Source organism: Pristiophorus japonicus, chromosome 18, assembly GCF_044704955.1.
Source record: "Pristiophorus japonicus isolate sPriJap1 chromosome 18, sPriJap1.hap1, whole genome shotgun sequence".
Classification (NCBI taxonomy): Eukaryota; Metazoa; Chordata; class Chondrichthyes; family Pristiophoridae; genus Pristiophorus; species Pristiophorus japonicus.
In genome coordinates this window covers 53961681-53979111 of record NC_091994.1, presented here as the reverse complement: position 1 = coordinate 53979111, position 17431 = coordinate 53961681, and the positions used below count along the sequence as shown (strand labels likewise).

Genomic DNA, 17431 nt, shown 5'->3' with positions numbered 1-17431 from the left:
TATGCTAGGTGGGGCAGCAGTTCAGTTCAATTTCCATGTCCACTTTATGTTACTGTTAAGTTTTATGCATGAACCTTGCGTATCTTAACTCCTACGTATGTTACTCACTTAAGTGTTGCTTCGGCTGCTCCCCCTTAACCCCTGCTCCCAAATCACTCCATCTCCCCTACCATCATCTCTAAGCCCATCTATTTCAGGAGATCCACTTATTGAGCCCTCAATCACACCCCCACCCAATTCCTAACCAACTACCGTTCCTTGCTGTTATGCGTCCCAACGTTGTAAACAGTTCCCTCTCTTTAGGCACCTCCAAAATCAGCTCGTCAAAAAAAGCCCACCAACCTATCTTCTCCCCAACTGACTGCCCCAACTCCAACCTCCTTCCTCTCCAAGGGTCTTAAACACACCACCGCCATGCAACTTTCTCACAACTCCCTTTGGTTTGCACTCAAACCACAAAACAGCCATGACCAGTGTGTCCTGTGAAACATTATTAACGCCCTCAGTTTTTTTGCAGTGCATGACAAAGTTAATCATGCCATCCTCCGCCACTTCTACTCATGGACTATTTCTGTGGACATGCCTTTGCATGGCTCCACTCCTAACTGTCCCAGCGAACTGACGCATCCTTAGCAATGTCGACTCCTGTCGCAATCACTCCACCCGCCCAGTCCCCTGCAGTGCTCCCCATAATTCCATTCTTAGCCCAGTTACATGTTGTTTTTCTGTGTATGATACCCAGTTCTACATCTCCATCACTTCCCTCGACTCCACAACAATCAGAATTTCCTCAAAGTGAACACTGGAAAGACCAAAGTCACTGAATTTGGATCCTGCCAAAAATCCCATATCCCTACCACCAATTCCATCCCTCTCCCCAAATGCTCACTCAAAAATATCCTAGCCATCAAGATGATTACTTCCACCTCTGCAACAGAATGATACCAGGATAAATTGACAGGTTGCATAAGCTTGGCTTTTACTCCTCGATTTTAGACAGTTGAGGGATGATTTAATCGAGATTTTGAAATTGGCCATTCGCCGAACAGGTTTATGTTTGTGTTTATACTCCAAAAGTGCCTCCTCCTACCTTACATCATCTCACGATCAACATATACTTCTATTCCTTTCTCCCTCAAGTACTGATCCAGCTTCTTCTTAAATGCATCTATGATATTGACATCAACCACTCCATATGGTTATGAATTCCACATTCTTGCCACTGAGCAAGGAGCACTAATGATTCAATAGAGTAGACAGAGCAACTAATTCCTCTGGTGGAAGAATCCAGAAAAGGCATAACCTTAAAATTAAAGCTAGGCCATGAAGGAGTGAAATCATTAAGCACTTTTTCCATGCAAAGGGTAGTGGAAATCTGGAACTTGCTCCCCAAAAGATTGTGGATGCTGGGTCAAATGAACTTTAAGACTTATGTTGATAGTTTTTTTGTGTTAGGCAAGGGTATCAAGGGATATTGAACAAAGGTGGATGAATGGAATGGAAGTACAGATCAGCCATGATCGCAGAATATTCTTAAGGACTGAATGGCCTAACTCCTATTCTTCTTGCCCACCACAGATGAAATCCTCATCTATGCTGCGGTTAGCTCCCGGCTTGATTGTTTAATGCCCTCCTCCACAATCTCCAATTCCTCCAAAATTTTACCATCAGCACCCACCAAGTTCGGCTTACACATCACTCCAAGCCTTAGCTCCCCATCTTCTTGTCCTCATTGACAAATTGCCTCCATAACCAGGCCCTATACTACCGTAGATCCATCTCAACCCTTCGTTCCTCCAATTCTAGCTTAAATGTAACCAGCTCCCTCAGTGTGTTTAGCACTTGCCTTGATTGCGGAGGCATAATTCCTCTGTTGTCTCCCCCTACTCGTTTCATGTCTGGCCCATAGCCACCACCGCCCCAGCCCTCTCGCTGTGATCCTGAATCACGGCTGTGGCGCTCTGGCCCGCCATGTCTTCCATCCGGATAATGCTGCATACACAATATTCAAATATTTTAAAGTTAGTTTCTTTGAACAATGTAGAATTATATAACTTATTTTCCGCTTTGCTTTTTGAATAAAATTCCTTTTAAACCAATTATCTTCATGTCCAACGACGGCTGCTAAAGTATAGTTCCCATATCGGGATAATGAAGCAGATTACTGCTTAGTGGCAAGACCCAGGGCAGTACACAATGGTACCCTCACATAAAGCCATGCTGCTTTCCATCCATTTTATCAATACCAGAATGGACGGTGGTCCTCTGGACCCTTCTTTCTTGCTCCTTCAAGGCTGCAAATGTGACCTACGTGCTTTTCCTCCTCCTTGCATTAAAACCAAGAAACATGACACCATCTCGGACTCTCCCAAGATCTCAAAATTGAGGAATCTTCCCTCCCCCCTCGGACAATAAACACGTTTTTAAAAACTTACGCTTGATATTGCTCCGCACTACAGGCCTTGGTCTTTTATTTAGGTTTAGATTGCAGAGTAATGTCAAATTTCTAAACCTGTCATTATCGAGAGAGAGAATAAAAAACGAGAAAGGCTGCTTATTTTACCTCTGCCCTCATTCCCACACTGAGAATAATCCTTAGGTGGTTAAGACAACTGAAAGTTTGAGTTTGAGGTCTCAATAGGTGGACAGCAGGTCTCAGGAGCTCAACTATCATGAATCAATCATAGAAATTTGCAGCACGGAAGGAGGCCATTTCGGCATATCGTGTCCGCATCGGTCGACAAAGAGCTATCCAGCCTAATCCCACTTTCCAGCTCTTGGTCCATAGCCCTGTCGGTTACAGCAATTCAAATGCACATCCAAGCACTTTTAAAATGTGGTGAGGGTTTCTGCCTCCACTACCCTGTCGGGCAGTGAGCAGCATAATATGTGCAAGCGCATTATCACCATCCCCATCTTTAATGCAAGATACATTCCATAACCCAGCAGGCAGTTCCACCAGTCTGCACTGTGGGGCTTGATCATCGCTGAGCCTCTGTAATCCAATCATAATATGCACCAATCCCTAGATATACGAGCACGTGTTCTTAAACCTGACTTTTAGGTATTGATTCTAGTAGCTTTGCCCAAAGTCTGAGCTTCCACTTCAGTTCTATGTGACATCTGCCTTCAGAGTTGTGGAAGGACCTACACAGGGCAGGATTGTGACAAAGATGTTCCAGATGCCCAGGTTGAATGCCATGTGCCAGGCTCCACCTCCTAGTTACAGCAGGTCTTTGAGTGAGGGGCTTTAGCAAAGAGTCTCCAACTTGAATCTGACTTTTCCCCCCCCTTCCAAGATACTCAGTAACAGAGCTTCTACAAATATGTAAAACGGAAGAAAGTAGCAAAAGCAAGCACTGGTCCTAGAGGCTGAAGCAGGTGAAATTATAATGGGGAATAAGGAAATGGCAGCGACATTTTGTATGTCTTCACAGTAGAAGACATAAAAAGTATGCCAAAAATAGTGGGGAACCAAGGGGCTTATAAGAGTAATAATTAAAGTAATTATTAGTACAGAAAAGGTACTTGAGAACTAAAAGCCGACAAATCCTCTGGACCTGATGGCCTACACCCGAAGTTTCTAAAAGGGTTGCTGCAGAGACAGTGGATGCACTGGTTGGGACGTTCCAGAATTCCTTAGATTCTAGAACGATCCCAGCGAATTGGAAGGTAGTAAATGTAACCGCATATTCAAGAAATGAGGGAGAAAGAAAACGGGGAACTACAGGCCAGTTAGCCTGACATCAGTCGTCGGAAAAATGCTGGAATTCATGGTCAAGGAAGTGGTATCAGGGCACTTAGAAAATCATTAATATGATTAGGCAGAGTCAACACAGCTTTTTGAAAGGGAAATCGTGTTAAACAAATTTAGAAGAGTTGTTTTGTGGATTATAACAAGCAAAGTAGACAAAGGGGAACCAGTGGATATAGTATTTTTGGATTTCCAAAAGGCATTTGATAAGGTTTCACATAAAGGGTGGCTATGCAAGACAAGAGCTCATGGGGTTGGGGGTAATATATTAGCATGGACAGAGGATTGGTTAACAGGCAGAAAACAGTAGAGATAAACGGGACATTTTCCAGTTGGCAAGCTGTTACTAGTGGGGTGCTGCAAGAATCAGTTATTTACAATCTATATTAATGACTTAGATGAAGGAACAGAGTGCAATGTTTGCTGACGATACAAAGCTAGTTGGAAAAGTAAGCTGTGAGGACACAAAGAGCCTGCAAAGGGATATAGACAGGTTAAGTGAATGGGCAGTAAGGTGGCACATTGAGTATAATATGGGGAAATGTGAGGTTACTCACTTTGGTAGAAAGAATAGAAAAACTGATTTTTTTTTTTTTAAATGGTGAGAAACTATTAAATGTTGACGGTCAGAGAGATTTAGGTGTCCTGATATAGGAAACACAAAGTTAGCAGGCAGGTACAGCAAGTCATGAGGAAGGCAAATGGCATGTTGGCCTTTACTGCAAGGGGTTTAGAGTACAAGAATAAAGATGTCTTACTACAATTATACAGGGCTTTGGGAAGACCACACAGAGTACTGTGTACAGTTTTGGTCTCCTTATCTGAGAAAGGGTGTATATGCCTTAGAGGCAGTGCAACGAAGGTTCACTAGATCGATCTCTGGGATGAGAGCTGTCTTATGAGGAGAGATTGAGTAGATTAGACCTGTACTCTCTGGAGTTTAGAAGAATGAGAGGTGAGCTCATTGAGACATGGAGGATTCTGAGGGGAATGGACAGGGTAAATGCTGAGAGGTTGTTTCCCCTGGCTGGAGAGTCTAGAACTAAGGGGTATAGTCTCAGGATAAGGGTTCGGCCATTTAAGACTGAGACGAGGAGGAATTTCTTCACTGAGGGTTATGAATCTTTGGAATTCTCTACCCCCAAAAGGCTGTGGCTGCTGAGTCATTGAGTATATTCAAGGCAGAGATAGATACATTTCTGGACTCTAGGGGAATCAAAGGATACGAGGATCAGGTGGGAAAGTAGAGTTGAGGTTGAAGATATTGAATAGTAAAAGTAGGCTTTAATGGCCATATGGCCTACTTCTGCCCCTAATTCTTATGTAACTGATGCCCCCCAAACATTTTTCTGAGGTCCAATGGACATTTGTCTTCACATCAAGACCCCGTTACCAAGAAAGATCTGGTGAAAGTCGCATTATTTCCAATTCCACACATGCAATTAATTAATTTATTCAAGCAAAGTGAAATATGTTACCTGTCCATCTCTATCAATCATGCCTCGGGAACTGTGAAAGAAAGGAACACAAAACCGAATGAATGCGAGCGTTTAGACCGCCACAGCCCTAAAGCATATACTGTCCACACTGGTAAATTAATTCCCAACATACAATTTAAATCTCATTCATTCAACATGACTTTTAACTGTTAGGTAGTACAACTGCAGTTGACTATTTTGATAGGGTTTGCTCCTGTTAAGCATGACAGATTGGAGAACTGCTCCCACATGATCACCATTGTCACTATTAACTGTCCCAAAAGGATTTTCTTGAAATTCTGTTAAACACCTCCCCAAACCCCTAGAGCCCCCACAGCACTGTCAAGATCAGGAATTTACTACACCAGCATAGCATCCAACATGAACCCATTTTGAACTATATCAGATAAAAATCCTGAAAGCATTCACTCATTCATGCCCAGTTTAAACATGTAGGTCAAACCAGATTAAGATGTGCAACATTAAAAAATGTGTTCAAGCTTTCCAGTTGGTTTTATATTGGTCAATTTTCCAACTTAACAGTACACTGAACCAGAGCAGGAAATCGCAGGGAGAAATTTTTCAGCACAAAGTACCCCACTCTTTCTTGTACACCATTTTATTTTATTTTTTTAAAAAAACAGAATTGGTTTCCTATCTGGCAGTATACATCTCAACTCATTCATTTTACCTCCCATTTCAGGTATCTAATGCACCCAAAGCTGCTCAAATAGTACAGATTCCTGGGATGATCCATGTGCACCCTACGGCAACTTTTTGAACTCGCTGGAGGCACCCGAGCCAGGAAAAGTTAGATGCCGAAACATCTTTACTTGGCTCAGCAGCCAAAAGAACAGATCGGTGTGTGCAGAAATGGAGTCATCCTCACCAATCTACACCACAGCCAAAACATGGGATCTCCCTGAAGGGAGAGCAAACAAGCAAATTGACTGGATTTCTTATCTGTTATCAAAATCTTCTTAATAAGATAAACAGATAGCTCATGCTGAGGTGCCTTTGCTGAAACCTTTCTATCCTTGCTTCATATTAATTATATGTACAAACTGAAATCACCAGAGAGCAGAGTTCAGTTCAACCATTAACCAACCGTTACAGTTGAAATAAGCTCCACATACCTGTGACCAGTTATTTAATTCTCCTCAGTTGTTTAGCTTTCAGATAAATGCATTGCCTCTGCCACTAATAGTTGGAGTATTTCTATTCAAACCTGGCTGTAAGGAAACTTGCCTAACCAAACTTCTCGTGTAGAGTTTGATTCACCGCATCTCTTGCACTTCAAACATGCAGAAATAGTCATCAGACCCATCAATGCTAATTCTACTCGTTAAGACACTGCAACCTAGTACACCATCCGCCTCAATTGCTACCAATACTAACTCTGGGGGAGGCAAATAAAACAAGAAAAACCTGTTGTCATGTTCAGGATATTGTCGTAGAAATTACTAACCCATGCTGAGGCAATCAAGCAAGCTCCAGTAAACCCACGACACATCTCTCCCCCCTCCACCCCAAAATATCCCAATGTTCATGGGAACATAACGTTTCAGAGGGATTTTCCTGCTTTAGGAATTCAGTTCATACCCAGAATCACGCCTCTCCGGCATCCGATCAGTTTTCCACTCTCCACGAGGCGGTCCTCTTCGTGGAGATTCGCGTCGAGGACTGTGGCTGCGATGGGAGCTGTGATCGAAGTGTCTATCGTGGTCTCTACCAGATTTTATCACAATATCGCGGCCCCGGCTACCACCCCGCCTCTCATGGAATCCTTCAGGTCTCTTCTCAAATCTTCCTCCAAATGACGCTTCATCTCGACGTGGTGGACCACCACTATCTCTGCGGTCAAACCGATCTACTCGCCTGAGCAAGAGAGAGATGACATTAAGCAACAATGTGGCTAAACTCTCATTCACCAGTGGAAACATTAATCAAGGCCAGTGAAAACAAAGCTTAATGCAAAAATCAGTGTGTTAATATGGAGGTCCAGGGAGTGGACAATTATTGCTCACAACACTATTGCCTCTGGGACCTGGATCCTAAGTCAATCCAGACTGACAATATAATTGTCACTTCTTTTGGCCAGTTGTAAAAGTCTCAAGTAAAAAGAATCTCTGGCATTCACTCTAGCTCCCATTAAATTAGAACAATTCAACATCAACTGACAATCTGCAAAGCTGGCTGATGTGAAAAATGAAGGAGGGCCACTGGCAGTTGCAAGTTTGGATAGGGCAGAATAGCGAAGCATTCCTCTATATCTAACAGAACTTAAAATCATTTCCTAGAGTTCCCAGCCTATCACAGGCAATTATATCAGAAAGTGGAAAAAGTTGATTTAGATCTTACAGTAACTTCCACAATTAATACTTGGAACTAGAAACCAGTTAACCTTTGGGAAGATTCGGACAATTAGGAGAATTGCAAACATGCAACCAAACACATTTTAGCTTATGTGGACATTTTAGGCCCGGCATAAATGAACCTGGAGTAACAAAACTTAACTCTCGAATTCCTTAATTTTTAACCAAAAGGCCAGAAACCAATGAAATTAGAAACTGTTTTTTTTTTGAAAAGCAGAGTTTCCATTTCCCTTGCCACCATCCTTGCAGGTTTATCAGTCGATTGTCAAAATAAGCTGGAGTCTGAAATTTGTGTATCCGCAAAGTTGACTAATTGAACTCCATTGTGGCACATGTGGGTGTTTACAGTTTGAGAATCCTACAAGAACCAAAAGCTCCAGGCTTCCTCAAGTCCAAGGTGGCTGTGCAAGTATAATTAACTCCCAAACTTCATCCACCCAGTCTCAACACACATCACATGGTCTACCCTTAACTGTGACTCACCTGTCCATCTGTATATCTGGAAATCCCCGACCTCGATCCCGGTGATCAAAGTCATTGAACCGCTCTGGGCGGCCAAAGTCAGAGCCGTGACTGCTGTATCTGCTGTCACTGTCCAGGGCTATACGTTTCTGATCAGGCCAGTACTGATCGTCTCGTCTAGGAGCGGAAGATTAAAACCATTTTTAGGATTACACACAATATCAAGTAGCTAAAGAAGCAGGGAGTGGAATTACAGATTAAACATTTACCTATCGCTATCATATGGCCTTTTAACGCCACCACGGCGTTCATGTTCATAACGCATTTGCTCCTGTTGACGTCGGAGTTCTTCTTTCTCTCTATTAATTCGCTCCTGTTCTCGCCTCCTCTCCTGTATGGCAAAGAGAAGACGTAAGAACATAAGAAATAGGAGCAGGTGTAGGCCATTTGGCCCCTCGAGTCTGCTCCACATTTAATAAGATGGTGGCTGATCGGATCATGGACTCAGCTCCACTTCCCTGTCCGCTCCCCATAACCCTCATTACTCAAAAGTCTGTCTATCTCCACCTTAAATATATTCAATGACCCAGCCTCCACAGCTCTCTGCGGCAGAGAATTCCATAGATTTACAACCCTCCAAGAAAAAATTCCTCCTCATCTCAGTTTTAAATGGGCGGCCCCTTATTCTGAGACTATGTCCCCTAGTTTTAGTTTTCCCTATGAATGGAAATATCCTCTCTGCATCCACCTTGTTGAGCCCACTGATTATTATATGTTTCGTTAAGATCACCTCTCATTCTTCTGAACTCCAACCTATCTTCGTAAGTCAACCACCTCATCTCTGGATGCAATGCAAGTATATCTTTCCTTAAATACGGAGACCAAAACTGTACGCAGTACTCCAGGTGTGGTCTCACCAATACCCTGTACAGTTGTAGCAGTACTTCTCTGCTTTTATACTCTATCCCTCTTACAATAAAGACCAACATTCCATTTGCCTTCCTGATTACTTGCTGTACCTGCATACTAACTGTGTTTCATGCACAAGGACCCCCAGGTCCCTCTGTACTGGAGCACTTTGTAATTTTTCTCCATTTAAATTATAATTTGCTTTTCTATTTTTTCTACCAAAGTGGATAACCTCACAATTTCCCACATTATACTCCATCTGCCAAATTTTTGCCCACTCACTTAGCCTGTCTATATCCATTTGCAGATTTTTTTTGTGTCCTCCTCACAATTTGCTTTCCCACCCATCTTTGCATCATCACCAAACTTGGCTACATTATACTCGGTCCCTTCATCCAAGTCATTAATATAGATTGAAAATAGTTGAGGCCCCAGCACCGATCCCTGAGGCACCCCACTAGTTAGTTTGCCAACCGGAAAATTACTCATTTATCCCGAATCTGTTTTCTGTTAGTTAGCCAATCCTCTATCCATGCTAACCTTTTATATGACACCTTATCAAATGCCTTCTGGAAATCCAAATACACCACATCCACTGGTTTCCCCCTTATCCACCCTGCTCGTTACATCCTCTAAGAACTCCAGCAAATGTGTGAAACATGATTTCCCTTTCATAAAACCATGCTGCCTCTGCTTGATTGAATTATGCTTTTCCAAATGTCCTGCTGCTGCTTCCTTAATAATGGACTTCAACATTTTCCCAACAACTGACTAGGCTAACTGGTCTATAGTTTCCTGCTTTTTGTCTGCCTCCTTTTTTAAATAGGGGCATTACATTTGTGGTTTTCCAATCCGCTGGGACCTCCCTGGAATCCAGGGAATTTTAGTAGATTATAACCAATGTAATACAATACAATACAATTACCATCTCTGCAGCCACTTCTTTTAAGACCCTAAGATGTAAGCCATAAGGTCCAGGGGATTATATAATGGACAACATTAGAGAATAAAGAAAGCTTAATTTAATTCTCAACACAATCTATATACAGTTTTCATTAGAATTGAACAATTGGTGCCTATAATTAAACTAGGAGTTAGTCACGATGGTTAAAAGGCGAAGAAATACAACTAGATGGACATTTCTCCACCTCTGACCGAATAAGAAGTATCTGAAAGTGCATCCCGACATTTGCCTTTTTTAAAAAATACATCACATTAACAGTGAACTAAAGGCGTTCCTCAATTAACAGTATTCTTCTTGGTCCTCCCGTTTTACCTGCTCAATTCGGATTCTCTCCCGTTCCAGCTTTTCTCGTTCCAGCCGTTCCCTCTCAAGACGTTTCCTTTCAATTTCAAGCCGCTCCCTCTCCCGCTGGAGCAGCTCCCGCTCTTCGCGCTCTCGCATGCGCTCTCTCTCCCATTTCTCCCGTTCTCTGTTAAGAGGAAAATAGATTTTCAGTTAACTACAAAAATACATTGAAATAAAAACGCCACTTACCATAAAAAAAAGATCAGTTCAACAAACGTATTTTCAATGTACAAGTTTCCCCATTACCAAAGAATGCAGAAAACCGCTGAACATTGCCCTAATGCTCACTGATATTGTAAATGGTTTCTTTTACTCAGCCACATCAAAATTGCCATCACTTCTCACCTCAAAGTACAGCCTGGACCGTCTCCATCTTAAATCAGCTCCCGTCGAAAAACTCAGTACCATTTCTGAAGGTTACACCCCTACCCAGCAACTCGCAGTATGAACCAGCGTGTAATTAGCACCATGTTTGATCCAGAGTGAATCTCAAATTAATTTATTAAACCACAAAGGCATTACTTCCACCTCCACGACAGTGCCTGCCTCTGCTGAAACCATCGTCCAAAAATTTGTACCTCTAGATTTGACTCATCTTATGATCTCATCATGGATTCCAACTCACCCAAAATTGCAACACCTACACCATGTGCTGCACCAAGTCTCATTCATGCATCGGTCCTCAATAATTTCAATGGGTTTCATTCCCCGATGAACCAAATTAAAAATTCTCATCCCCATTTACAAATTCTTTCATGGCCTCCTCTACGTCTACATCCCAACCTGCGGCGCATGGTCTTCCAACTTTCATCTACTGTGACTCCACTCTTGTCCAGCTTGTGTCATAAGAGCATCCAGCCATCTTGGGCCTCTGGACCTTCCACCTTAAATCTCTCCACCTGGCTACCCCTCTCCACAGCTTTAAAAATCTCCAAAAGACCTACTGTCCCACCATGGTTGTCGTTATCTCTGCACATTTCCATTGCTGTTCAGTCTGCTTCTTCTCTGAAGCGCTTTGGGAGGCTTTTGACATTAAAAGGCACTATTTAAATACCTCTATATTTGTGAGGGGTCTCTGGTGATCTTATGGAGATCTGCATTGTGGATCTCTTAGAGGGAGGAAAAAAAGTATTTTGCCAGTTGCCTAAAAAGGGTGTTATGCAACCAGTTGCCATCAAGGCCAGAGATCAGTCTCCTTTTCCTGCTCCTTCCGAGCTGCATATTCTACCACTTTAATGGCAGTCAAAAGCAGTTGTTTTCCCCCAAATTACATAAATACAGATTTCATATAATAGAAGTTGAATGGCACCAAATATGAGCACCACCCAGTGGTGACAATGATGCAGAGGAACTACTCTTATGGGTGGGTCTCTTCATTCCCCTGATGAAAGCACCCCATTTATTCCAAACATAGCTACCTTCATGTTGCAGCGTAACTTGTATATGGCTCCTCTTGTAATTCAAAAGGAGCAAGACTTACCACTGATTTCACAGACTATTTTTAAAGCTCAATTAAGTTTTGCTCAAATATTGTAAGTGTGTATTTACTGCCCAAATTAGTCACTGTAGCAAGCCATCCAAACCCATGTACTGAGGCCAGTTGGCACATAAAAATGCTCCTCGCACCTCTTTACTCTTACAGTATTTCCTTTGAATCAGATTGTCTTGCTTTGCAAACAGAACCAGTTCAGGTCACAATTTAGATAAATATTCAAAAACCACATACTATCACTATCTAATGTAGTGTACTGAACCCATCAGTGAACAAGACCTATAGTGGATCCAGGCCAGTCAATGGTTTGGTGCAGTCATTTTATATAGCATAGAGTACACTATGAGGGGATCATTGAACAGATCCAAACATAAATCCATAAGCCATGCATTTCAGTTTGAGTCAGAAGAGGTAGCAAGACAGAAGAAGCCTTATTTTTGGCTTTCAGACCTCTTATTTCATGCTAAAAGGTGCTAGATGTAGATATTCTGCAATTATGCTGAGAACAAAATTGGAATCAAACTTCCTGAATTGCTACCTAAAGTCTTTTCTGTTAAGATTGACGAAGTAGGCCTTACCTGCGCCTTTCTATCTCGCGAATCTCCCGCTCGCGTTGCCGTTGCCGCTCACGCTCCCGTTGCTCTTTGATCTTGTCGAAAGACAGCATGTCTTTCTTGTCCTTTTCTTTGCCGTCTGGTTTGCTGTCCTGACTCTTTCCAGACTAATGTTCACAAAAAGATTTTCTCTCCAATTTTAATATTGCGTATCTCAAACTGCAGTTAACAGAACAATGCTATGCGAGTCTGTCATGCTATAGTAAGGTATATCCTGTGTTCCATAGGTATAGGCATTTCCTGATGGATGGGATCATAGCGCAGCCCTCCCCCCCAGAGTAGGCGGATTCTTACTTAGGTACTGTCATACACCCCCCTCCCCTGGATAATGTGAACGACTATCAGGAAGTTTCAAAGCTGTGCATTGTTATTCCTCATTTCAACAGTGTTAGATCATGAAAATACTAAAGCAAAAATCAGGCCGAGAACATTATGCACAGCTCTCATCAATAATTGTTATTGATCAGGTTGCGAGACAATGGGGAGGGAAGAAAACAGAGGAGATCTGGAGTAATACATGTTAAATGTGCTACTATTGGGCTAAACTTAGCCCTCAGGGATTACATTTGTAAGACAGCAGTGCTGGCAGGTGTAGGTTAGGTTTAGACCATACAGATCATGCATGTGGTCAGTGCGCTGGATGCAATGAAAGATAGTTCAAGATTCCAGTGATTGTCCACTCAGTGGTCCTTCCAACAACTCTATTCCCTTGATCTCAGCAGTTGCCAAGTTAGGCTGGTGGATTCGATTATGGAGGAGATGAGAGTGAGCCAGCTTGGCTAAAAACTGATACTGGAGTCAGGCTTTTATGAAAACAATAGAGCTGTAAGCAATAGGCAATCTGGTAGCAGAGTGTTGCAAGAAGGTTGAAAAGACTTCAGGTGTGGAGGTTTGGCACTGGGCTATATGCCAGAAGGCAGGAGTAATTCTGTTTAAGATAATTAATTAAGACAAAGTGGGATAGCATAGCTTATTCATTATTTTTATATTACGCAAAGACAAGCAGTATTGTTTGAAGTTAAGTGTTGGTCTGTTATCTTCCTCTTACTGTGGAATTAAGCCCCATCTCATCTGATGGTCTGTCACGGGATTGAAGACATACACGTGAATGTACGTATTGGTTCTAGATCATAAGCTATTGTTACATCCCCAGGTTAGGCTAATGTACAAGTAGATAGTCAGTATGAATCAACTCTCTAAGGATAAGGGGTAAGCCATTTAGGACTGAGATGAGGAGAAACTTCTTCACCCAGAGAGTGGTGAACCTGTGGAATTCTCTACCACAGAAAGTTGTTGAGGCCAATTCACTAAATATATTCAAAAAGGAGTTAGATGAAGTCCTTACTACTAGGGGGATCAAGGGGTATGGCGAGAAAGCAGGAATGGGGTACTGAAGTTGCATGTTCAGCCATGAACTCATTGAATGGCGGTGCAGGCCATAAGGGCCGAAAGGCCTACTCCTGCACCTATTTTCTATGTTTCTATGACTGACAACACTGAATCCGAACATATCTACAGTAGAACTAAATTTGTAACAGGGATCAAGACACCTTTCATTTCCTGCAATACTAAAAGCCACACTTTGAATTCAGGCAAGTGTTCAAGGACAAGAATGCTCATCTGCGCTCTCAAAAAACTGGTTAGTAAAATTCCACTTTTTTTTTTTAAAAAAAAGGAAAATTGTGATTTATTTTTGTGTTTATGGTGAGAAACAGCACTGCTTTTGGCAAGGAACTTTTGGCAGCCAGCTCAGAGCATCTTCAGGTGAAGTACAGCATGACAAAGATCTACTGTGAAACTCTTTGCCCAACATATTTTAAGCCCCCCCCCCCCCCCCACACCTTCCAACCTCCAGTGTTCTGTAAAAGTACACATTTTTCCATTTCTCACCCTAGCCTTAGGTCACCAATATAGGATTGATTTGTGGGAAATTGTGTGCTACAGGTCTGCATCTCATTCGGACTGTTTCAAGCTCATTTCACTTAGCATCATACAACCAGCTTAGAGAATAGACCCACATCCCATCAGTCTCTGATATCCAGCCCCAAAGGAGAAAAGAAAGAAAGCTGACTCACTGCCCCAACCATCCCCTCTTGAAATTGCCTCAAGTTTTCCAATGGACCGGAACAAAAGCCTCCACCAATTTTGCTCCGTAGCCAGTCACCAGGAAGTGAACCAAAGGAGCCCAAGTTTCCTCTGATCAGGAAAATAGTAAGCCCTCCAATTGGCCCCTCCCCAATGTACTGATACAGTTAGGTTAGAGTAAAGCCCATTTTCTAGGCAGATTTAACACCATCCTTTTCCAACTGCTCGAATATGGAATTCATTCTCTCTACCCAATGTTACAATAGATTTTCCCCTTCATTGTACCTACAGAATCAGTGTTCCCTAGCGTAGTAAAGAGGAAAAAGGGTCAGAGACCCATTTTGTCAGGTCCCCGAACCCACAGCATTGCCTTGGGGCTTCCTCAGTGATCATAACGGGGTGGGCCCAGCACTTATTTTCTGATGGCTGTGACCAATGAGCCCTGTAGATACCCAGTGCAATGACCAAACCCTGGACTGGAGATTTTGTGGGGGTGCAAAGGGCAGGCTGAAGATCAAACAGGCAAGTTAAATTATTTTCTGATTGGTTCTCCACTCTCTCTCCCTCTCCCTCCAAAGAGTCTAAAGGTTTTTCAGCCATCTGGTTGCTGTGCTCCAGCAGCAGTCAAAAGGCCTCAATGGCCCTAACCAGGAGTGCAACGGTTCTCCTGTTTCCTCCCCAAATTGCATGGGCGAGTAAAAAATAAACATGGGCAGCTGCTTTCTCTCGGGTGAAGTGCACCGGAGGTTCTTCTGTCCCAGTCCGGCACCCAGAGGAAAATATACCATTATCTCTTATTTGAATTTGCTTTGAAATTTTTGAAGTGATCTTTTCACTTTTCTGTTGGGTAAATCTTAGATATGTGTTTTCCCAGATTCATGTCCAGCCTGCTTCTGCTCTGTACATGGATTGAGAACATAATGGACTGGATCAGTTCTACAGATTCATAAAGTAGAAAATCAGCACCACTGGTGAAAAACTCATTGTACTGTGCTGCCCCCATCAGTGAAACGGGCCTATGGAGGATCCAGGCCAGCCAATGGTTTGGGGCAGTAGCTTGATTTAGCATGGAACGTACTATAAAGGGATCATGGTGTAGTTCCCATCATAAATCCATAGCCATGCAATTTACAACACTCCCAGCTGTATCCAGTACGATTAAACACAACAACCTGATTCTAGGCTTAGGCGATGATTACAAACTACCTGAACTTCACTGAATTTCTAATCATATAAACTCCAATATGACCGAGCCTTCTAATCATGAATATACACTGTTAAGCTCACAGAAGCAATTAAAAAAACACAGGCACCAATGTCCAGTGCTACTTTAGTTAATGTACCAGGTGTTCACCCTGAAGACTGTGATTGTGACATGATCACTGTTTGAGTGATCAGTTAATTGCCAATAATCTTAAGACCATATATACAAATTAGAAGTGAATAAACTGGGTAGCACCCTAAGGAAATATTGATTTCAAATATCTGATCTCAAGAATGGTGGTTGGCAATCTCACTCAGAGGCCACATGGCAGCTACTACTGTGAGATAGCAAAAAGTTTAACTAGTGGAACATGGGTTGTGGTTTAAGAACAGTGCTAGGTAGAACAGAGGGAGCTTTGTGTTGTATCTAATCTTATACTTACCTGGGAATATTTGATGTCAAAGATGTTCCATTCTCCAATATCTCACGCCATGAGCACAGGATTCCTTCAAAAAGGTTTCCCTTTTTCTTTCAGTTTAATACTATATGCTTTTGAATGTATTTTACATTTTATGTAATTGGTTGGAAGTCATCTTGAGTCTGAGCTGTGGGATTGCCCTGGTTGAGTGGAACAATAAAAAGGACTTACCGTCTCATCTTTGGACTTTGTTTTCACACTGATGACTGGTTCTCCCTTAGATTTATCCATCACGACTATTCTCTCTGAACCTCGACTTCCTGAAAAGGCAAAGATAAGGAAACATATCATTGTCCACTGTGTAAAGTTAAAGACACTTTGCAATTTCAGAATGATACACACAGGTGATTCAATTCTGGTGTTAAAAATATAAAAATGAAGAGCTGATCCTGAACTGTGCTTTCAGAGCTAGACTTCAAACTCAGCTGACTGAACCTACGCATCAAGAGGTGTCCAGCTGAGATTACTCCAGAAGCTTACCAACCCATCATGCCACCTACTTTATTGTAAAGTGCGTTTAAATATTCCTCCCTCCCCCAACTCACTCAGCATGCCTTACCTGACCTGTTTCCATCAGCATGTGAGGATCCAGTCTTCCGGTCATTTTTTGAATCTTTTTTGTCATCCCTCTTTTCATCCTTTGAATCTTTCTTCTTGTCATCCAATTTCTTAGAGTCCTCTTTTTTATCGTCTTTTTTCCCACTGCTAGATCTGAAGTACAAGTTGCATTTGACTATTAAAGAGGGGGCGTCCATGGAGAAGGTGGCAGAAAACTATGCACGGTCAATGTATAAAGAGGAAAATAAGTTGCAGAACTGCTTAATTAAACTCTGTTTGCCAATGGTCAATTTGTTTCTGTACACATCAAGTTGTGGCGTGATCAGACTTGGGAACTGGGACATTTTCCTCTGGTATTAACCACTTTCAGATCAGTCAATCATTCTTACACCATAAGTTATTTCTGAGAGTTTTCATGTTCCATGGAGATATTATCGCTTCACATTCTAATTATCGGAGCCATGTTAATTTTGAAAAACCTAGGGATACTCAAAGCCGTATAAATATCACCGAGTAGTTGGATTATCAAGCAGTTGTAAAAAGAATGTAGGATTTGTTTTTTTATTTGTTTAACCAAATTAAATAGAACACAATTATTTAAATGTATGGGAAGTAAAATTGCCCATAACATCTTTATATGTGGGTTCAAGCACTGCAAGACTGGAACATGAAATATAGGCTGACAGTTCAGTGCAATATTGAGGGATAGCAAC

At 42.1% G+C, this 17431-nt stretch overlaps 1 protein-coding gene and 1 non-coding gene across 5 annotated transcripts in view; both read right to left on the bottom strand.

The window, feature by feature from the left end:
- Positions 1-17431, bottom strand: part of LOC139228735 (scaffold attachment factor B1-like) — a 70329-nt gene that overhangs the window by 5821 nt on the left and 47077 nt on the right. For all 4 annotated transcript variants that reach the window (XM_070860041.1, XM_070860043.1, XM_070860045.1 and 1 more), the window contains exons 12-20: positions 16720-16871; positions 16332-16420; positions 12358-12500; positions 10255-10411; positions 8339-8460; positions 8091-8246; positions 6835-7110; positions 5233-5263; positions 1847-1992 (exon numbers count right to left, since the gene is read on the bottom strand). In XM_070860041.1, coding sequence (XP_070716142.1) covers positions 1847-1992; positions 5233-5263; positions 6835-7110; positions 8091-8246; positions 8339-8460; positions 10255-10411; positions 12358-12500; positions 16332-16420; positions 16720-16871 — 1272 coding nt within the window. The remainder of the gene's footprint in view (positions 1-1846; positions 1993-5232; positions 5264-6834; positions 7111-8090; positions 8247-8338; positions 8461-10254; positions 10412-12357; positions 12501-16331; positions 16421-16719; positions 16872-17431) is intronic.
- On the bottom strand, positions 15465-15603 carry LOC139229551 (small nucleolar RNA SNORA42/SNORA80 family). The gene has a single exon (XR_011587752.1). It is a non-coding gene; the product is annotated as a small nucleolar RNA SNORA42/SNORA80 family (small nucleolar RNA).